Below are 24,010 nucleotides of genomic sequence, written 5' to 3'. Positions count from 1 at the left end.
ACGTATTAACCAAGTGAAAGCTACTTATTCTTGGGAATAAGCTAATATTGTTAACAAGAAATGACAGTAAGAAATATATATATAAGTAGACAGGGGTCGACAAGAGGTTTGTGAACTTACACCACTTATTGCTCGAACCACCCATATCTGAGCCAAAAATATCCTTTTAGAATGGGAAGAGTTACCCCAAAATATAATACCATATGACTTAAGTGAATGAAAATAAGCAAAGTAGACTAATTTTCATGTCGAACGATCACTCACTTCAGATACCATGCAAATAGTAAAAATGACAGCATTAAGTCTTTGAACAGATCCTGAACGTGGGCTTTCCACAACAGTTTACTGTCTATCTAAACACCTAGAAATTTGAACTGAGGTTTTGTTGAACAGTGTGTTATAAACTGTAAAAACTGAGTTTTACTGTGATTTAGCGTTAGTTTATTTTCTACAAGCCATGAACTTATGTCATGAACTGCACTATTTGAAACTGAGCCAATGTTGCACGCAACATCCCTTACTACCAAGCTAGTGTCATCAGCAAACAGAAACATTTTAGAGTTACCTGTAATACTGCAGGGCATATCATTTAAATAAATAAAGAACAGGAATGGCCCAAACACTGATCCCCGGGGCACCCCCACTTCACCGTACCCCATTCAGACACCACATCACAGCCATTCTCAACAATATGAATAATGACCTTTTGCTGCCTGTTGCTAAAGCAAGAAGTGAACCAATTGTAATCTACTCCCCATATTCTGTAATGGTCCAATTTCTTGAGCAATATTTTGTGATCAACACAATCAAATGCCTTAGTTAAATAAAAAAAAATACGCCTAGCATCGGCCTTTTGTTTAACGCATCCAGTACTTCACGCAGAAAAGAAAATATAGCATTTTCCCCTGTTAAACGACTTCTAAAGCCGAACTGTACATTTGACAGCAAATCATGTGATATAAAATGATCAATTATCCTTACATACACAGCCTTTTCAATAACTTTACCAAACACTGATGGCATAGAAATAGGTCTAAATTGCCTACATTACCCCTTTCTCTCATTTTATAAAGCGGCTTTACCACTGAGTACTTTAATTCAGGAAACTGACCATTCCTAAACGAAAAATTACAAATATGGCCAAATACAGGGCTAACATGTGCAGCACAGTACTTTAATACTCGCTAGGCACTCCATCATATCCATGAGAGTCCTTAGTCTTCAGTGATTTAATTATTAACTCAATCTCCACTTTGTCTGTATCACAGAGGAGTATTTCAGACATCAATTTCAGAAAGGCATTTGCCAAGAGTGTTCTATGATTCCCTGTAGAAACTAAATTTTTACTTAATTCACCAGCAATGCTCAGAAAATTATTGTTAAATCTCAGTAACAGAAATATTTTTACTATCAGCTGACTATATCATTGACCTTGTGCTGCCGACCAGACAGTTCCTCCACAACTGACCATATGGTTTTAATTTTTTCCTGTGAATTAGCTGTTCTATTTGCATACCACATACTCTTTGCCTTCCTAATAACATTTTGAAGCACCTTACAATACTGTTTGTAATGGGCTACTGTAGCATGACTGTGACTACTTCTAACATTCTGATATAATTCCCACTTTGTTCTACATGATATCCTTATCCCACTAGTCATCCACCCAGGCTGCCTTTTACTGCTAGTACCTCGTTTAGAATGTTCTAATGGAAAGCAACACTCAAAGAGCATGAGAAATGTGTTAAGGAAAGCATTATATTTGTCATCTATGTTATCAGCAATATACACATCCTGCCACCCTTGTTCCTCGACGAGGTTTAAAAAACTCTACTGCTATTGGATTATAACTTTCCTACATAGTTTGTAATTATATGTGACATTTGTTTGAGTACAAAAGCATTTTAGTGTTAAAATTTGTGCATCATGGTCTGCAAGGCCATTAACCCTTTTACTAACAGAATGCCCATCTAGTAATGAATGAATAAAAAATATTGTCTACGGCTGTGCTGCAGTTTCCCTGCACACTACTTGGAAAAAACACAGTCTGCATCAGATCATATGAATTTAGGAGATCTACCAACATCCTTTTTCTTGCACCATCATACACAAAATTTATACTGAAGCCACCACATATAACTAGTTTCTGGTACTTTCTATAGAGTCAATCAAGAACTCACTCTAGCTTGAGCAGAAATGCTCTGAAGTCAGAGTTAGGGAACCTATAAACAACAACAACAATTAGAAGTTTAGTAAATTCAACTGCCCCTGCACAACATTCAAATATCTGTTCAATGCAGTGTCTTGATACGTCTATGGACTCAAATGGAATACTGTTTTTTACATACATGGTCACTACCCCACCCCACAAGGAACCCCTTGAAAAACAGCCAGCTAATCTGCATCCTGGTAAAGATTGTTGTTGTTGCTGTTGTGGTCTTCAGTCCTGAGACTGGTTTGATGCAGCTCTCCATGCTACTCAATCCTGTGCAAGCTTCTTCATCTCCCAGTACTTACTGCAGCCTACATCCTTCTGAATCTGCTTAGTGTATTCATCTCTTGGTCTCCCTCTATGATTTTTACTCTCCACGCTGACCTCCAATACTAAATTGGTGATCCCTCGGTGTCTCAGAACATATCCTACCAACCGATCCCTTCATCTAGTCAAGTTGTGCCACAAGCTCCTCTTCTCCCCAATTCTATTCGATACCTCCTCATTAGTTATGTGATGTAATCTTCAGCATTCTTCTCTAGCACCACATTTCGAAAGCTTCTATTCTATTCTTGTCTAAACTATTTATCGTCCATGTTTCACTTCCATACATGGCTACACTCCACACAAATACTTTCAGAAATGACTTCCTGACACTTAAATCTATATTCGATGTTAACGAATTTCTCTTCTTCAGAAACGCTTTCCTTGCCATTGCCAGTCTACATTTTATATCCTCTCTACTTCGACCATCATCAGTTATTTTGCTCCCCAAATAGCAAAACTCCTTTACTACTTTAAGTGTCTCATTTCCTAATCTAATTCCCCCAGCATCACCTGATTTAATTTGACTACATTCCATTATCCTCATTCTGCTTTTGTTGATGTTCATCTTATGTCCTCCTTTCAAGACACTGTCCATTCTATTCAGCTGCTCTTCCAAGTCCTTTGCTGTCTCTGACAGAATTACAATGTCATCGGCGAACCTCAAAGTTTTTATTTCTTCTCCATGGATTTTAATACCTACTCCAAACTTTTCTTTTGTTTCCTTTATTGCTTGCTCAATATACAGATTGAATAACATCGGGGATAGGCTACAACCCTGTCTCACTCCCTTCCCAACCACTGCTTCCCTTTCATGTCCCTCGACTCTTATAACTGCCATTTGCTTTCTGTACAAATTGTAAATAGCCTTTTGCTCCCTGTATTTTACCCCTGCCACCTACAGAATTTGAAAGAGAGTATTCCAATCAACTTTGTCAAAAGCTTTCTCTAACTCTACAAATGCTAGAAACGTCGGTTTGCCTTTCCTTAATCTTTCTTCTAAGATAAGTCTTAGGGTCAGTATTGCCTCATGTGTTCCAACATTTCTACGGAATCCAAACTGATCTTCCCCGAGGTCGGCTTCTATCAGTTTTTCCATTCGTCTGTAAACAATTTGCGTTAGTATTTTGCAGCTGTGACTTATTAAACTGATAGTTTGGTAATTTTCACATCTGTCAACACCTGCTTTCTTTGGGATTGGAATTATTATATTCTTCTTGAAGTCTAAGGGTATTTCACCTGTCTCATATATCTTGCTCACCAGATGGTAGAGTTTTGTCAGGACTGACTCTCCTAAGGCTGTCAGTAGTTCTAATGGAATGTTGTCTACTCCGGGGCCTTGTTTCGACTCAGGTCTTTCAGTGCTCTGTCAAACTCTTCACGCAGTATCATATGTCCCATTTCATCTTCATCTACATCCTCTTCCATTTCCATAATACTGTCCTTAAGTACATCGCCCTTGTGTAGACCCTCTATATACTCCTTCCACCTTTCTGCTTTCCCTTCTTTGGTTAGAACTGGGTTTCCATCTGAGCTCTTGATATTCATACAAGTGGCTCTCTTTTCTCCAAAGGTCTCTTCAATTTTCCTGTAGGCAGTATCTATCTTACCCCTAGTGAGATAAGCCTCTACATCCTTATATTTGTCCTCTAGCCATCCCTGCTTAGCCATTTTGCACTTCCTGTCGATATCATTTTTGAGATGTTTGTATTCCTGGTAAAGGAAGCCTCTGAATTGACAAATTATTTAAGTGGCGCTTCAATATAATAATAATTTCAGAATCAACATCTATAAGTAGTTTATTAACTTTATCTCTAATACCTCTTATACTTTGATGAACTATGCTAATTCCTTTTCCACTTGGAAACTCTAACCCTCTGAAGATGAGTCCTTAGAGTGACTTCCTTTAAGACGTTATACCTATCAGCTCACTTCAATCTAAAGAAGGTGCAGCTGTAACACCAACTACTACAGGAATTTTTCCATGAGTGATCCCACCACCATCCACTACACTGTCACCTATAAGCTTTGCCAGCCTCCCCTTCCCAAACCTATGACCTTAGGACCTACACGGTCAGATGAGTCAGAATCTGGCCATTTATGTCCTAACGTCATATAACCACGTTTTAATGCACTGAAGACAGCTATTCAATAGCTGAAATCTAGATTTCCAGTAAAAAGATACACATCGGATTTGCAACTTACTGCTGGATCCTATCTCCTTCTTTTGAAATTTAACATAAATTGCAAGCTCAAGAGTCATATAAAATTGAAAATTTTATACAAATCCATGAAACCATGTGTGTAAAATATTTATGAAGTAGTAAAATATAAGAAACACATCACATTATATGTTGGAAGTTGATGAAAGTTAACAAGATGTGCGAGTAAGGTACTTACATTGTAAAGAAAAACTTTTGCAATTAAAAAAGCACAGGTGCCTGCCGTTGATATCTGAAAATAAAATGTATCTTATAAAATGAGTTGTGGGTATAAACATTCTAAGCAATGGATAAACACGAAGTGGTACTTACTGCTATTACACACCAGTGTCTGATGTACAACAAACCATAAAAAAGAAGAAGAACCACAAATCTTGAGGAAGCAGCCATCTGCAACAAAGTAAAGGAAACCACGTGTAGAAGCTTAAAGACATGAAAATTGTTATGGAAAAGTGAATACTTCACTAATTTGTCCACCACAGGAACAGTTACATCTGATAGCCATCAAATTATCAAGAAAGTAAGATTAGAAGTGATTACTTCAATTTTCTTCCATATCTAATCACCATCTTCCATAAATATGGAATTGTCACACACATATTGATATAATCTTATTAGGTTTTCTTGGCAGAATTTATTTATGATGTATTTTCATATGTTCAACAGGGCTGCTGATTACTTTTTTATGTATAACATTTCAACAACCAACTCAGTCATCATCTTCAAGTGCCATGAGCTGTGCTATTATGGGTACTTGCTGCCTGGACTCCAACCAGACTGTGAAATATTGTTGGTGTAGCACTGCTAGTTACAGCTGAGTTTGACTCCTGGTACTTGCTGTGCTCTTTGATCCCCATTTGTACAGTGCTGACATTATTATACTGTAAACTGCACATTGTTGCAGTATTTTCCAGTTCTAGTGAATGAGGTGGCCAGCAAACAATTAATAAATTGAATTCCAGACCCCCACTCCTTGTCTGCATTGAAACCTTTATCCCAGCTTATTAGATTTCTAACTTTTTTTTTTTTTTTTTTTTTTTTTGACAGACTCCTTAATTACACTGCCCTAGAAATTTGGCATTTGTACCACAAAACTGGGCTCATCATATTTCTTTTTATGATTATATTCAAGGCAACACTCAGTGACAGCTGATTTACTTAGTTCTTTTGTTCAGGTGTGCTACTGATGTTCCCTCTACCGCTTCTCAATTGTTCTAAAGTCTGCCCCAGGTCTGACATCACACATTCACATGGAATACTGTATACATACACCTTTAGGAAACTTAGGTAATCTTTAATATTACGAAGAGGATTTTTGCCTTTGTTGACAGGAGTGAAATACATTGGATGCCATATTTCCATAGGACCTCTTAGCAACAAATAAGCCTGAGCTAATAATGGTCATCAAAACAGATACAGGGGTAAGCGAACACAGGGTTGTTGTAGTGAGGCTGAATATTGTAACTCCCAAATCCTCCAAAAATAAACAAAAAATATACCTATTCAAAAAAGAAGATAAAAATTCACTTGATGCCTTCCATAGAGACTATCTCCACTTCTTCCAAATTAACAATGTACCAGTAAGCGTACACCAGATGTGGCTTGAATTCAAAGAAATAGTATCGACAGCAGTTAAGAGATTTATACCAAATAAATTAACAAACGCCGGAGCTGATCCCCTTGGTACACAGAACAGGTCAGAACACTGTTGCAGAAACAACAAATAAAGCATGCCAAATTTAAATGAATGCAAAATCTACAAGATTGGTGATCTTTTGCAGAATCCTGAAATTTAGTGCAGATTTCGAAGAAAGATGCTTTTAATAGTTTCCACAATCAAACTGTCTCAAAACCTGGCAGAAAATCTGAAGAGATTTGGTCATATGTAAAGTATGCTAGCAGCAAAACACAATCAATGCCTTCTCTGGGCAATAGGAATGGAAATGCTATCGATGACAGTGCTGCTAAAGCAGAGTTACTAAACACCGCCTTCCAAAATTCCTTCACCAAAGAAGACGAATTAAATATTCTAGAGTTCAAATCAAGAACAGCTGCCACCATGACTAACGTTGAAGTAGATATCCCCAGAGTAGAGAAGCAACTTAAATCACTTAATAAAAGCAAGTCTTCTGGTCTACACTGTATACTAATTAGGTTCCTTTCAGAGTATGTTGATGCAATAGCTCCATACTTAATGATCATGTACAACCTCACTCGACGAAAGACCTGTACCCAAAGACAGGACAGGCGACACCAATATTTAAGAAAGGCAGTAGGACTAATCCAATAACTTACAGGCCCATATCATTAACATCGATTTGCAGCAGGTTTCTGAAACATGTATTGTGTTCAAACATTATGAATTACCTTGAAGAGAATGATCTATTGACACACAGTCAACATCGATTTAGAAAACATCATTCTTTATTTGTAGGACTGATCTCTCTATTTGTCGGTAAGGATCATCATTGAAAGGGAACAAAATTTTCTTGATGCCCATGTGTGACAATAGGACCACAGAATCACCCTGTCTCAGTGCTTCTTGTTCTATCTTGGATACATTACATCTATGCGTAGGTGCTTTCGTTAGTGCTCTACAGATTCTGCCATAGGGATGTAGCCTTAGCAGTGGACGAGATAACAGGCTTTCTACTTCTAATATAGTGACATCCAGATCCGTGGCCTTGTCGTCATTCACAGAATAGTAACTCATTTTCAGATGGTTGGATTTGTTGCTTCAAATCCTTTCCTTCTCGCCTAAAATACGTAATAGTTCCATTATTTGAAAAGCTGGACTACTCTTATTACAATTTTTAATCAGTGGTGAGTGACATTTGAGGGAGAAGCAAGGTATCTGGTAGAAGCAACTCTTCAAGTGACACTGTAGATCAGCATTAGTGACTGAGATGGTGATGGGATATTGGATACTTGTATATGAAACATGTATGTGAAAGACAGTACGCAATCAGTGGGTGAAGTGTTAGAAGTATCTTAATCCGTTTATACAAAGAATATTCTCTTTTTCAATTTCAGCATTTAAAACTGTTTTCTCAGCACAGATACTGTACACATTACTCCCACATGTATGGCAAATTTCAAAAATTTGATGTGAAAAACATATCATGCATTATTCATAACCACAAACTTTGCATGACAATTTGGATCACAGTAGCAAATGAAGTTGGTACAGTTTTTGTGGTTTGTCAGAGAAAATTGTCCAACAGGTCTGATTAATCTTGCTTTAATATAACAAAGCAACATATAAAATATGAGTAAAATGGAAGCTATTGATCAAAATTTGCAATTTTCTATTACTCGTGCAAAAGACAAAAAGCTTGTTATAGACTTATAAAGAAAGGAAGATTAGGATTTAACATTTCAGCAACAATGATGCCATTATTGACTACACACAAGTTCAGTGAAGAAGATTAGAAAAGGATATTGGTTATGTCCTATTTGAAGAAACCATTCCACTTTTGGCCTTAATCAAGTTTGGATTTAAGGAATAAACTAAAGCAAAATAAGAATGAGAGGTGCTTGTTATACACTGTTGTAGATGATGTGTGATCTTCAGTCTGTAGACTGGTTTCATGCAGCTCTCCACACTACTCCATCCCTCGGAGACCTCTTCATCTCTGATTTACTACTGCACCCTACATCCATTTGAAACTGCTTACTGTATTCATCCCTTGGTCTTCCTCTACAATTATTACCCCCCACCCCCCACCCCTCACCACCACCCGAATTTCCCTCTATAAACGAACTGATGATTTCTTCTGGCTTCAGGACATGCCCTGTCAACTGATCCCTCCTTTTAATGAATTTGTGCCATCAATTTATTTACTTATTTTTGTCCATTTTGATGCAGTGGCTCTTCAATACTTGTTATACATTATCAGGATAGAAAAATGATCACATGTACAAGAAAGAAGAAAAACAATTCCCTGGAGTTTTCCCAAATTTCCCCATTAAAAATACACTTTTTCCCGGCTAAAAATACACTAAACCCCAAGTGAAAGTAAAACTCATCAATCCTTTGAAAGTTTATGGTTTTATACACCGGAGTAGAATTTCCCGGCACTTTAGAAAACGAAACTCAGGAGGAAAAACAGGTTTTGAAAGACCTCTGATGTGAACCAACATGTACGCTGCATATTTTCGTATTACGAAGGTATAAATTCGAATTCCACCAAACACTTCATGTCACTTTCCGAAGCATTGAAATCGAGATTGCGATGCGGTTTTGTAAGCCAGTCATAGCTAATGTCACGTGACCTTGCCAGCTGATGACAGCACAGGACACGTGATGTAGTCAGCCAATAGCAAGATCACTGTTACGTAGCACGCTTGTTACACTTTAAGATACAACACATAAATTTGCCAGTAAAATTTTTAATAACTACATAAGTGTCTGATCTTCTGGGATCGAAATTCTTCTAAATGGTCGTCCTCAAAGAGTTGATTTTTAAATGAGAGTCAAACGCTTTGTGATTGAAGAAATTCGTCATACATTCTCGCACATAGCTCATCTTACGTAAAAGGAAATCTGCTTTCAATGTAGAGCTTTTCAAACCACCATTCACAATATTTTCCCGCGACCTGTTATAAATAGGTTTGTTTCAGCAGTTGCAAGAGAGCGCCAGATAACAAGCGTCACCGCTCTTGGGCAGCTACAATGACACAGGAAGCCCATATGTTCGCACGTGTAAGATATTAAAAGATCTTAAATTATGTCATAAAAGAAACAAGACATCAGAGGATACTTTAAGAGCATTAGAATTTCGTGAACCATACTGAAACGCATAATTCGGCTTAAAATGCACATTCGTGTGCAAATTTTCTTGGAGAACCAGTGCTGTATTATCTCATGTTTGATCCTTTATTATGGCATAGTGCCATACGTGCACTTGAACAGTTGAAACTAGCCAATAGTGTGAAATTAAACACTTCATTTCAAATTGACTGCCTCAACAGAAAAGATTAATAAAAGCCAACTCTCTTTAGCAAACCGGCAAAAATAACTTTATTGTTCTGTAAGGCGATTAATGTTTGACTGTCAGAAAGGTGGAAATAAAATCTAAAACTAACAACATATTTTAGCCTTCCATAATTACGCGAACGTATTTTAATTCATTTGATAGCTCCCGGCCACAAAAATCCATTTTGCTATCATTTAACGTGAGAGCAATAAACAAAGAGGAAACAACAAAATCACTAAACGTAAACACAGGTCATGTGGAGACGACCCACCTCCCCACTACAACTCAGACTGCTCTGTGCATCAGTCCCGTATTTACGATATTTCCGAACCGGAGCAATTTAGATTGTGGCGCCCAGTCATACATCTGTAGCCAGAAGCGGTGGAAGGTACTACTCATACGCGACTCAACTGCACATACGCAAGAGCCCTCCCGCGACTGCTCAAACGAATCTAATTTAAACAGTTGTCACGCCGCGCTCATCGGAGGCAATTTGTTGTTACAAAGCACTGCCTTTGACACACTTTGCTGTTGGCAGACGCTTGTATGAGCACTGTTTTGTTGTTGTATATGGCACATTTCCTTTGCAAATTAAGTTTTATTTTCGTCTTTTTCCTCTCGTTCATGTTTTGTTGCTGCAGTATTATTCTGCAGTAGCGGGATGCAGTAATATCTTTCGTTAGAGTATTGGTTCTTACCAGAGAAAATCACAAAAAATTAACTGAAAACTAAAACAACGAAAAATTCCCAGAATTCTAAACAATTCCTGGGTTTTTCCCGGTTTTCTCCCGGATGAAAAAATTCCCGGGTTTTTCACAGATCTCCCGGTTGTCCCGGGTCGTATACACCCTGTGTATACACACTGTGATAATACATAATAAACAGCTCTCATTCTTATGTTCCTGTAATCTTAACTACAGATATGATCATTATAGATAAACATGTTAAACGCTCTAGATGGTTTTATTCACAAAACGCATGAGAGATTGTGAATCAACAAGTATTTTGTCTGAATTTATATTTACCTGCCTATACGTAATTAGTCTAGTCTTGGACCTGTAATTTGTACAGCCTGGCACATCCAAATAGCATGATCAAGATTCTTATTACAATGTTTGCAACATTCCACCCAGGTCAACAGTAAGTACTGAATTACTCTCAGTCCTTACAGTAACAAAACACTGTCAGTGAAGATCAGCCCCTCCTCTCCCCCTTTTCATGCTACCCATCCCACCTCTGAAAAGCGAAGTTCCTCTTAGAAATACATTGTTACTAATAACCATCTTCAGATCATTTCTATACTTACCACAATGTCAAATAAGGATGTATGAATATTGTAATGAATTATCTGCTTTGACAAGGCATCAAAAATTTCATCACCAGTCAACTGAAAAAGAACAAAAAGGTCACCATCAATCAGTTGCTGTATGTGTGTGGTTTTATTACAACTGTATCACAATTAGTGCAAATGCTAAACATTATGTATTACATTTCACTGATTTATGTGAACCAACTGGCTATGGGACAACAAAATTTACTTTCGTATGAGAGGGAGATATGACTGACACTAACAACTGAGAAACTGTATACTTTCATGCTTCTGCAGCTGGAAAATTCTTTATGCAGCTACTAGGATACACATTGAGCATACAAGTGAGTTTCCCCAATCAAGAGGTAATGGAGTGTTAATGAAATATTATCTTGTCAAGCATCCCAAATCCAGTTTCAAAACAGATAATGAGCCTGAAGTATCAATGCAACCCATATGTGATAATACTACAGTACAAACAGCTTATCATATGTTCTGGAAAGTTTGTATGTTATGTCCACCAGCTACTACTATCTCCATGTGAAATGAAACCTACCAGTTAAACATTGCTTTTAATATTAGACCTACAGCTTATTCAGACTGCTGATTAAAAACCATTTGTTTCTTTTATTATATCTAACAATCACTGCTTTCATTTTTACGATTTGTGATTTCAGCAGTGATGTACAACGATATTTATATCTATAAACAAGAAAAAATCAAAGAAACCTGAAATCATATACACACATTACAGTGTTATGGAAGGAGAAGGTTAAATTTATAATATCAAAAGTATATCACCACTGTTGCAAAATAAGAATAACAGTAAAAGAACTTACATATAGACATACAAGAGAGTAGGCACAATAAATGATGCAATCTAGTGATTAGAAATTATATTGTTACATATTAATCAAGAGTTTAAATATTTAAGATTTTATAATAAATGAAAAAAATAAGAAGTTAACCATAATTACATATCATTCATAGCTTCTGATAAAATGACATAAAAGGAAGGATCTGTAAATTAAACATCATGAGTCACAGATTGTGAGGAATGCTAATAGACATAAAGTAACATACAATGTATATCTAGACTAGGCAAATTGTGAGAAATAAATGATTAAAATAACAATTTTCCAATTCTGATCAAATACACCGGAATCAGCATTATATTGAAAGAATTATGCAAGTATTTTTCATAACTTAACATCGAGATTACGTGTAAATAATCTGATAATATTAAAATACACATTCCACATCAAATTAATGCTATGAAAAGCAAATTTACTAGCTCCAAAGTCTACGGAATCGCATGTGGTAACTTTGTAACTTTAACAAACAGCACATAGGCCACATCGGCCAAATATTCAAAATACACTATAGAGAGGATAAATATGCTAAAAATAAAACTGCATTAGGTGTACATCAACAATCGGAAAAGAGCACACAAAGTGACACACAAAACCTAGGAGATTCTGCTAGGAGGCAGTTAATATTTATGATGATCGGCTGCACCACGTTACGCTTCTCTTCCAACCCACTTACTTGCTGCTACTGTTGCTGCCATGTAATACAACTGGCCATGACACAAATGCATCTTCGCCCAACAGAAAGTTATGCTACCTAGTGGACAAGCATTGTTTACTTACATAGCCCTTCTAATACAGAAATTGTGTTACACTCATCAATGGTTTTCCACTATTTGTTTGCTCTAGATGTACATTCCAATATCATGTTACCTCATTTCTTTTATTATTCCTCACAGGCAGTGAATGATACCATATTTTATGGCTCTTTCCTTGTATCTCATTTTACCAAAAGCAATGGATGATAATTACTTGTTCACTTCTTATGTTTCATTCAAGGAAAATTTTACTAATTGCTTTATTGCTAGATGATAGTTTGTCAGCCATAAAGGTTTTCAGAAAGTCACATCTTGTAGCTCTCAAATATTAACCCTTTTAGTGCCAAATACGATCTGATCGTGATCCAGATTTTCGGCGAAAAATGCCAGTAACGATCTGATCGTGATGCCTTTCTCATTCGCTAGGAAATACTAACAACTTTGCCTTCAAGCGCGGAAAAAATGAATGAGAAAGGCATCACGATCAGATCGTTACTGGCATTTTTCGCCGAAAATCTGGATCACGATCAGATCGTATTTGGCACTAAAAGGGTTAAAGAAGAGGGATTTTTAAATGTTTAAGTCCAAAACTGCTAATTATTTATTGGCTGACTAGTTTCGAGCTTTGCACATTTTCATAAGCTACATATTTTGTATTTGGGGTAAATTTGGTGTGGACAGTTTTTATGTCATCACACTTGAATGTAGATAAGATCTGCGTTTAAGGGATATCACAACTGTAGTTACTCCTTGCTGTAATGTGTTAATGTATGAGCACAAAATACGTGGATCAGATCACGCTGGATAATGAAGATACAACAATCAAGAAAAATATATATTATGCTCACACATTAACATAATACAGAAATTACAATGAAATGAATACTCCTAGCTGCGTATAAGCATTGATATAAGTCAAAAGGGACAGTTGAAAATGTGTGCCCCGACTGGGACTCGAACCCGGGATCTCCTGCTTACATGGCAGACGCTCTATCCATCTGAGCCACCGAGGACACAGAGGATAGTGTGACTGCAGACTGCAGGAACTTATCTCTGCCACGCCTCTCGTTAGACCCACATTCGCAACTTATTGTCCCGCACTATATTCATAGTGCCCCTGCCCATTATACTCATTACCCGCAGCTTTACATCACACCTGAAACTGAAACATGTGAAAATAAAACCTGAATTGTTATCTGGTGAAATAAAAGACAAAGACTTTTTTTTTCAATCATGTCCTCAAACCAGCAACTGTCACACTTCACAAGACACAATTCAATTGAGAAGAAGGGGGAGGTGGGATTTATAGTAATACCATCATTGTACATATGAACTCTTCAAAACTAGGCCATAAGCATAAATTTCCTGTTACAATAGCAACCAGTGCTGATAGTACTTAGTGCTAACTGCACTGGAAGCTTTGCCCTGCAGCAGAAGACACTGCAAACAACTCAAATGTCTCTCTCGTTTTCTTTAATGCAATACTAGTGAAAGCTGCACTAGTGTCCAAATTTTAAGCATACTCGAGATGACTGAATGAGAGTATATTAACCAAATAGAATGTCAGAATGGTTACAGAGTAAGATAAAGCTAAATAACAAATTATTCATAACATTAGTATTCAAAACATATAATTATAAAAGTTCTAATACCCAAGATACAAACCATAAAGCTACAAAAACAGGAAAAAAAACTCTTCCATAACAACAAAATAGGTAATAGGGTACATGCTTAGCCCTTGCTACTCATGTTTGGTTGCAATCTAGCAGGTTCTTTATAGGGTGGTTTGACAGCATTATCATCAATTGGTCCTCTTCCTGAGAAATAATTGTATGGAAGTTTGTATGTGTCTTCAGGAATGGCTGACATGTTACAATTTGTCTCTCCAATGCATCCCATAAGTGCTCTATAGGATTCAGATCTCACCAGCATCTCCATGTAGTTGTTACCTTCGCCTGTCAGAAGGTATTCAGGCAGAATAGCTCAATGTTGATGGGTATTCACTCTCTCACTTATGAAGATGTGAAGCTCTATCAGCTCACCCAACATGATACCTCCCCACACTACAACTCCATCAATATCACTATATATATATATATATATATATATATATATATATATATATATATATATATATATATAGAGAGAGAGAGAGAGAGAGAGAGAGAGAGAGAGAGAGAGAGAGAGAGAGAGAACATTCCACGTGGGAAAAATATATCAAAAAACAAAGATGATGTGACTTACCAAACAAAAGCGCTGGCAGGTCGAAAGACACACAAACAAACACAAACATACACACAAAATTCAAGCTTTCGCAACAAACTGTTGCCTCATCAGGAAAGAGGGAAAGACGAAAGGATGTGGGTTTTAAGGGAGAGGGTAAGGAGTCATTCCAATCCCGGGAGCGGAAAGACTTACCTTAGGGGGAAAAAAGGACGGGTATACACTCGCGCACACACACATGTCCATCCACACATATACAGACACAAGCAGACTTGTGGGCTCCCGGGAATGGAATGACTCCTTACCCTCTCCCTTAAAACCCACATCCTTTCGTCTTTCCCTCTCCTTCCCTCTTTCCTGATGAGGCAACAGTTTGTTGCGAAAGCTTGAATTTTGTGTGTATGTTTGTGTGTCTTTCGACCTGCCAGCACTTTCGTTTGGTAAGTCAACCTGTCTTCCAAACATTAGTGGATTTTGTTGTGCAGTTAAGGTCAGTTATCAGTTCTGTTACGGAGTAGTCACTCTCAGTCAACCTTGGGATAGTCTACAATAAACTATTCCTGTTTTTGGAACCATATCAAAGGCTTGAAATGACGCTTTGTGGCTGATCAAACTATGGTCTGCATCTAATCTGCCTTCAATGAACATATGAACTCTACCCTACAAAACAATGTCAAAATTACTTCTCTGCAGCAAAACATAGCAAACTTTAGCCAGAAGCTACATGCAACACAGATGCCCCACATCTACTCCAAGCAAAGTGTGCTTTTCTCCCGTACAAATAGCACAATTCCAACATATGGCAAAATACTGACAGTCATTCACAGTGGTTGCTAATATTTTCTCTCTGTTATTCTCATTTCCAAAAATGCTTCAAATGGCTCTAAGCACTATGGGACGTAACATCTGAGGTCATCAGTCCCCTAGTCTTAGAACTAATTAAACCTAACTAACCTAAGGGCATCACACACATCCATACCTGAGGCAGGATTCAAACCTGCAGCCGTACCAGCAGCATGGTTCCAGACTGAAGCACCTAGAACCGCTCAGCCGCAGCGGCTGGCTTCTCATTTCCAATTATGCTTAACTTATGGACACTATCATATGATAACCAAATGCTTCTGTTATTTAGTGAGTGATATCCTTTACTCCCAAATTAAATACAGTCTACCAGAACTTTCCTACCACATTTATAAAGACAATTAAGGTATTTATCACAATTATATGCACATAGTAACTCCAATGAAAGACGGTGGCAAAAAAACGGAGGATCTCAAAGCTGCCTTCTTTTTCCCTCTAGTTTCTATTTTATATTAATGTGAGAAAGTCATGAATACAGTATATGAAGAAGCCATATTCATAACCACATGGAAGAAAAGGATAAAAAATGTTAAAAATATACAGAGTTCTGATTTAAAAGAAACTGAAGTCAATGAATTCCTGAAATAAAGACATACTTCAATGAAAAATTTGGCCTTAGGACAAAAATAAATACGAAAGTTAGGAAGGGTATGTAGGCAAAATCAGAAAATATAGGAGACAAACAGAACTGAAAAAAATCAAACTGACACTAAATAGAGAAGTTGTCTCCAAAAAGACAAGTCAGTGATAAAAACAAATCTCTAATATAAAAAAAGAGTTAATATAATTCTATTTTGAACACAGCAGAAAGAAACAAGATGAAAATTCTATGAAAGTCAGACTTCATAGGAAGTATTTTGTAGTTTATTGCAGCAAAGATGTGTAAAAATTAAACTGACTGTTATAACACAAAATAATAAATGCACTAATGTAGTGCTGTTTGAGAAGAGCACTTACATAATGAATATGTAATGACTGCATACATTACATACAATTATCTTATGTATTTAGGTTGTACTGAGAGAACCAGAAGGAAACAAACAGTAGAGAGAGACAAATGTTGGTATACATTATGCAGATTACTGTGTGTTAGCACAAAGGTGAAGGTACTGGTTTAAGTTACAGGAAAAAAAAGAAAGTAACACACAAAATTGCAAGAATTCTTTGCAGCTTAAAAAATTAATTCTTCATAACATTTTGATTAATACTGAATATCATACAAGTAGGGGATTAAATGCAAAAAGTTGTCCTTCTACATAAAAAAAGACAGGTGTAAAACTGTTTTTAGATATAAGGATACCTACAGAAAGATTCATGTGAATCTTAATGGTATAGACACAAGTTTCTATTTCATAGCAGCAGCATCTACATCTGTACTTTGCAAGCCACCTTACAGTGCGTGACAGAGTGTACTTCATGTACCACTGTTACTTCCCGTATTTCCTGTTGCAGCTGTGATTGGTGCATAGGGAGAACAACTGTATGTAAGTCTCCATATGAGCTTGAATATCTTTAATTTCACCGTCATGGTTTTTTTCACATAACATATGTAGGGACATACAATATCAGAATTTTTACCACTAAAGCACGGTATGATGCACAGTACCATGTCACATCTGCCACTAGAGTTGGATGAGCATTTCCGCGACTTCTGTGTTTAATAATTGAATGTATGATAAATCCCCAAGTTCTCCTTTGCATCTTCTCTCCTCAGTATTTGGGAGGCAAGTAGGAAATGTTTCTCTGTGCTCTCTGGGATGAAAATGGAGATATATGGTAGTTTCGACCACAATGCACTGATTTTTTGACTTCCGTAACAATATCAAGCTGACTTGAGCAACTGGTTACAGCAACATATGAGTCTGTTGGACAACATGAGCTGCATAACACTACACACACACACACACACACACACACACACACACACACACACACACACACACAGCAAAATACAGTAACGCTAAATCTGAGGCCATACAGTCAATTACTTTAGGTTTTCTTATTTCACAAAAATAAAAATGGTAAACTACTGTGTTTATTTGCTTACATCAGGTCGAAGCAAACTATAATGGCTACACACAATTAAATTTACAGTATTCAGTTATGACACACAAAACAGGTCATGAACAATAAGTTTTTGGGTGCAAATCTACAATAGTCGTAATTTGTAAGACAAATGCTGCTTTTCTCTCTCTCTCTCTCTCTCTTTTTTTTTTTTTTTTTTTTTTTTTTTTTTTTTTTTTTTTTTTTTTTTTTTTTGGTTCTGCACAATAGTAGCCATGCAAAGACATGTATTGTTAGTCATCTAAAACTAGATGGAAGCTTGATGAGCAAGATGCTGTAACTGTTTGGAAAGAGAATCATGTCACAGAGAGAATTTTGGATGGTGGCTAGAATCTTCAAGATTATCTTTATGTTTCTTTTCCAACTAGAATCATTCTGGTCACTAACAGTGAGCACAAAAAAGTTACATAAAAAAACTGTCTAGCCGTACCCACATGCAACAAATGAGCATAATCGTATCAAAAACAAAGTAGTACATGCTAATATATTTTCAGTACAATGAAAACAACAAAATAATTACCATTATACATATTAGCCACATCAAGACAGTGAAGAGGAGATCAAAAGTCACAAATAAACAGAAGAATCTACGCACAACTGACATGCGTCCATCTTGTCGTATACCTGTCACTAAATCTGTGGATGACAGGTGTTCAGCTTGCGTATTTATACTGTAATCTGCGAAAAGAAAGCAGACAATTACCGTTGCAACAAATGGAATTGTGCCTCTCTGGATTAACATGGTTTTTTCCCCACAGTTAAAGATGTTTACATTTTTACTACACAAAGGAACATTTCTCATGCAATAACCAGGAAATGGTAAACATATATATATATTGAAAAATACAGCTGTAAAAATAATGATTCACATAATTAAACAATATCAGGGATCTAAAAATTAGTCTTAACACAAAATATGTATTAATGATTTTACTAACACATAAGTAAAAGGATCTGTACACTAGACTGACTGGTTATATTTGGTACTATTAAACTATACTACATCACATATAAAAGAATTTTTCATAACAAATAAACCAAATCTGTGAAATACAATGGACAAAATTCTAATGTAGGAAGAAAATCAAATCAAAATAATAAACTTGGATAAGGACAAAAAGCGAATTTTATATAAGTTAGATTACACAAACATAATGCAGCAGCCATAGCACAGTTTGAATAAAAATGAAAAAAATCAGAAGCAGTTACGTTAGTATCACATCACTAATCAGACTGCAGTCATTTAGATGAATTTAATTTAAAGAGGATAGTACTACTAGGATACAGTACTTTACAATTGCGGGGCAATAACATAATTTCTATAGCCATTACTACTTTGCAGTAATGTAATAAGCGGCTCATCCAACAATGTTGTAGAGATCACTTTATCAGCAAAAATTTCCTGCAATATAAAATTTTTCCAATTCTAACAAACTGTTCAAAGTGGCAGCAATCAATTGTGTTCCAATAGTCTTGCTGAACATAGTAATAGTACTGTTGGGAAGACAACAACAAAGTGTTATCTGAGCGATTATGATGGATGAAGGTCACTAAAATTTTAGTACAACACAGGTACTACACAGTAGCTTTTGCTATGGTATAAGCAGATATTCCTTACAATTTTTTATCTTTGCATATCAAATATACTATTAGCCCTTAAGATCAAGTAGATACTTAGGAAATTGTCCAAGTAACAACTGGCTAGACAAACTAAATCAGACCAGAAGTGATGCTTTCACAGAGGAAACATAATAACTAGGACTGACGTTATGTGATGCAAACCAAATCTCTCATATTTTTACAGAATGTCACTGGCTGCACTTACATGTGTGAGTTAACTCATGGTTTAAGAGGATAAGCAGTTATCAAAGGAGGGAGTGAGAGGCACATGAATGGTATAATAGTAATAGCTTTAGATGTAGATATTATTACATTTAGTACACGGGTGATAAACCTCAAGCACTTCCGAGGCAACCAGTAGCTGTTTATTAACTACAAAAACTTGTGAAATTTTAAGATTAAATTTACTTACCTAATTTTTGTTTTGTTTCTTTACTATTAATTAATATTTTATTTTAATAATTTTTGATACTAATATAATATTCCTTTCTTCTAAATTAAGAGTTATTGGCTACCATGGAGGTGCATGAGATTTACCAAGCTTCTACCAGTTGTAACTATACCTCCAACTAAAATAATAATAATAATAATAATAATAATAATAATAATAATAATAATAAAGATACAAAAAAGTGAAAATAGAAGGAAACAAAACCAAACATTCAACACAAACCAAAAGAAATTTTACCAGACAATAGATAACACACACATTAAAATAGACAATCCACCAAACATAACAAACATGGAACACTTCTGGAGCAACATATGGTCAAACCCGGTACAACATAACAGGCATGCACGGTGGATACAAGCAGAAACAGATACGTACAAGATGATACCACAAATGCTTGAAGTGATAATTTTGCAACATGAAGTCACCCAAGCAATTAATTCTACTCACAATTGGAAAGCCCCTGGAAAAGATAAAATAGCAAATTTCTGGTTAAAGAAATTCACCTCAACACATTCACATCTAACTAAATTATTTAACAGTTACATTGCAGGCCCATTACACATTCCCTGATACACTTACACATGGAATAACTCATCTGAAACCTAAAGATCAAGCAGAGACAGCAAACCCAGCTAAATATCGCCCCATAACATGCCTACCAACAATATACAAAATATTAACTTCAGTCATTACACAGAAATTAATGACACATACAACACAGAACAAAATTATAAATGAAGAACAAAAAGGCTGTTGCAAAGGAGCATGAGGATGTAAAGAGCAACTGATAATAGATGCAGAGGTGACATATCAAGCTAAAACTAAACAAAGGTCACTACACTATGCATACATTTATTACCAAAAAGCTTTTGATAGTGTACCCCACTCATGGTTACTACAAATATTGGAAATATACAAAGTAGATCCTAAATTGATACAGTTCCTAAACATAGTAATGAAAAATTGGAAAACCACACTTAATATCCAAACAAATTCAAATAATATCACATCACAGCCAATACAGATTAAGCGTGGAATATACCAAGGAGACTCATTAAGTCCTTTCTGGTTCTGCCTTGCTCTGAACCCACTATCCAACATGCTAAATAATACAAATTATGGATACAATATTACTGGAACATACCCACACAAAATCACACATCTGCTATACATGGATGATCTAAAACTACTGGCAGCAACAAATCAACAACTCAACCAATAACTAAAGATAACAGAAGTATTCAGCAATGATATAAATATGGCTTTTGGAACAGACAAATGTAAGAAAAATAGCATAGTCAAGGGAAAACACACTAAACAAGAAGATTACATATTGGATAACCACAGCGACTGCATAGAAGTGATGGAAAAAACAGATGCCTATAAATATCTAGGATACAGACAAAAAATAGGAATAGATAATACAAATATTAAAGAAGAACTAAAAGAAAAATATAGACAAAGACTAACAAAAATACTGAAAACAGAATTGACAGCAAGAAACAAGGCAAAAGCTATAAATACTTATGCTATACCAATATTGACCTACTCATTTGGAGTAGTGAAATGGAGTAACACAGACCTAGAAGCACTCAATACACTTACACGATCACAAGGCCACAAATATAGAATACATCACATACATTCAGCAACTGAAAGATTCACATTAAGCAGAAAGGAAGGAGGAAGGGGATTTATCGACATAAAAAAACCTACATTATGGACAGGTAGACAATTTAAGAAAATTCTTTACAGAACGAGCAGAAACTAGCAAAATACACAAAGCAATCACTCATATAAATACATTGGCTACACCACTGCAATTTCATAACCACTTCTACAACCCTTTAGATCACATAACATCAACAGATACGAAGAAAGTAAATTGGAAAAAGAAAACACTACATGGCAAGCACCCGTATCATCTAACACAGCCACACATCGATCAAGACGCATCCAACACATGGCTAAGAAAAGGCAATATATACAGTGAGACGGAAGGATTCATGATTGCAATACAGGATCAAACAATAAACACCAGATCTTACAGCAAGCATATTATTAAAGATCCCAATACCATAACAGATAAATGCAGACTTTGCAAACAACAAATAGAAACAGTAGATCACATCACAAGTGGATGTACAATACTAGCAAATGCAGAATACCCCAGAAGACATGACAATGTAGCAAAAATAATACATCAACAGCATGCCTTACAACATAAACTTATAAAACAACATGTTCCCACATACAAGTATGCACCACAAAATGTACTGGAGAATGATGAATACAAATTATACTGGAACAGAACCATTATAACAGATAAAACAACACCACATAACAAACCTGAAATCATACTCACCAATAAAAAGAAGAAATTAACACAACTAATCGAAATATCCATACCCAATACAACAAATATACAAAAGAAAACAGGAGAAAAAAATTGAAAAATACATCCAACTGGCTGAGGAAGTCAAGGACATGTGGCATCAGGATAAAGTTGACATTATACCAATTATACTATCAACTACAGGAGTCATACCACACAATATCCACCAGTACATCAATGCAATACAGCTACATCCAAACTTATATATACAACTACAGAAATCTGTAGTTATTGACAATTGTTCAATTACCCGAAAGTTCCTAAATGCAATGTAACATATACCGTACAGTTAAAAGGAAGTCACGCTTGATCAAGGTCCGTGTCACCTTCCATTTTTAACCAGACATAACGTCTGAGACAAGAAAGAAATAATAATAATCATGTGTGCATGGACCCCACTGATAGGAGCATACCACATAATCCATGAGTTTATGCATACCTATGTGAGTTACCAATATTATTTTGTACACCTAGCCTTAAAATTTCAGTTTACATCACATCATTTCAATCCTAGTTACTATGTTTCCACTGTGGAAAGATCATTTCTAATTAATCTCCTAATATGAATTAGCTGATCTATCCAACTGATGTGTGGATGATTTCCTGAGCATCCATTTGGCCTTAAGGACTGATAGTGGTGCAGCTGTTTCTTTGATACGCAATTTGTGATAGAGTTACCTTCAGTCCACAAATTTGGTTTCTACAATGTTTATTTTTTTACTTTTTTCTCAAGCTTCGATGAAATTTTCTACAGTCCCCCTCTTACTGGAAGTAGGGACACTCAGAACAACAACTGCTGGGACTTTCTTCTCCACGTACATAGATGGGTACAGCACTATCACCTGTTTGAGTCACATGTTTGGCATGTGATCCATGACCTATCTGAAGTAGAAAAAGTACTGCACAAAATTAGTATGTCCTTAACATTTGATAATATACTGCACAGCTGCCTCATAGTACTTCAAGTGTACCAAACACATTGCAATTCATCCAATCTCCATATTCTGAGGTGTCCCTCATCAGAAATCTGGATTCCTGTGATCTAATATACTATATTGTATTGTTCATGCCCTATCCAATATGATGCCCTGTAATAGAGGACAATATCTGATGAATGTATCTTGTATATACCACTCAGCCCTTGGCAACAGCAGTGAGAAAGATACCCACCAGTAAGCACAGGAAGTAGCTACACTGCATCTGTCACATCATTGTGTTAAAGCATACCAAACAGAAGTGATGCACTAGATGTTGGCAGTAAAGAACATATAGCACTGAAGATGGCTTCATAATATGACTGTACAACATACAATGGTAGCTTACAGTTTGAAGAACCAACACAGTCAATATTGTGGATAATCATCCTCATCCTCATGGAAGGATTCCAAATGAGAGAAATCTTTCCCTTAAGAAGTACTTATGTACTGTTATGGACAGCTATAATCACTGTTTTCCATCAACCACCACTACAACAGCCATGAACACATCATCAGCAATTCTTGAAGTCTCACCCTAAAAGTCAGACACAACTACTAGATACAATCCACATTTGCAACTACCCCTTCAACAGTGTGCGCAGTTATCCAAAAGATGTTAGAAGGGTTCATTAACATTTTTAATTACTGGGGACAAAAAATTATGTTATTTCCTCTTTGGCTGTAACACAATGTATAATACATCCTTCTTTTCAATCTGTGCTAACAGAAGTGTAATTGACAAA

The 24,010-nt window shown here is 36.1% G+C and overlaps 1 protein-coding gene across 2 annotated transcripts in view; it reads right to left on the bottom strand.

Moving 5' to 3' along the window:
* LOC124556444 (steroidogenic acute regulatory protein-like) overlaps positions 1 to 24,010 on the bottom strand; it is a 167,737-nt gene that overhangs the window by 86,604 nt on the left and 57,123 nt on the right. For both annotated transcript variants that reach the window (XM_047130394.1, XM_047130393.1), the window contains 4 exons: positions 18,342 to 18,499; positions 11,044 to 11,124; positions 5,071 to 5,148; positions 4,937 to 4,990 (listed from right to left, as the gene is read on the bottom strand). In XM_047130394.1, coding sequence (XP_046986350.1) covers positions 4,937 to 4,990; positions 5,071 to 5,148; positions 11,044 to 11,124; positions 18,342 to 18,499 — 371 coding nt within the window. The remainder of the gene's footprint in view (positions 1 to 4,936; positions 4,991 to 5,070; positions 5,149 to 11,043; positions 11,125 to 18,341; positions 18,500 to 24,010) is intronic.

Source organism: Schistocerca americana, chromosome X (assembly GCF_021461395.2).
Source record: "Schistocerca americana isolate TAMUIC-IGC-003095 chromosome X, iqSchAmer2.1, whole genome shotgun sequence".
Taxonomy (NCBI): Eukaryota; Metazoa; Arthropoda; class Insecta; order Orthoptera; family Acrididae; genus Schistocerca; species Schistocerca americana.
Note: the sequence above shows the minus strand (reverse complement) of the source record. Positions and strands in the feature narration are given on the sequence as shown.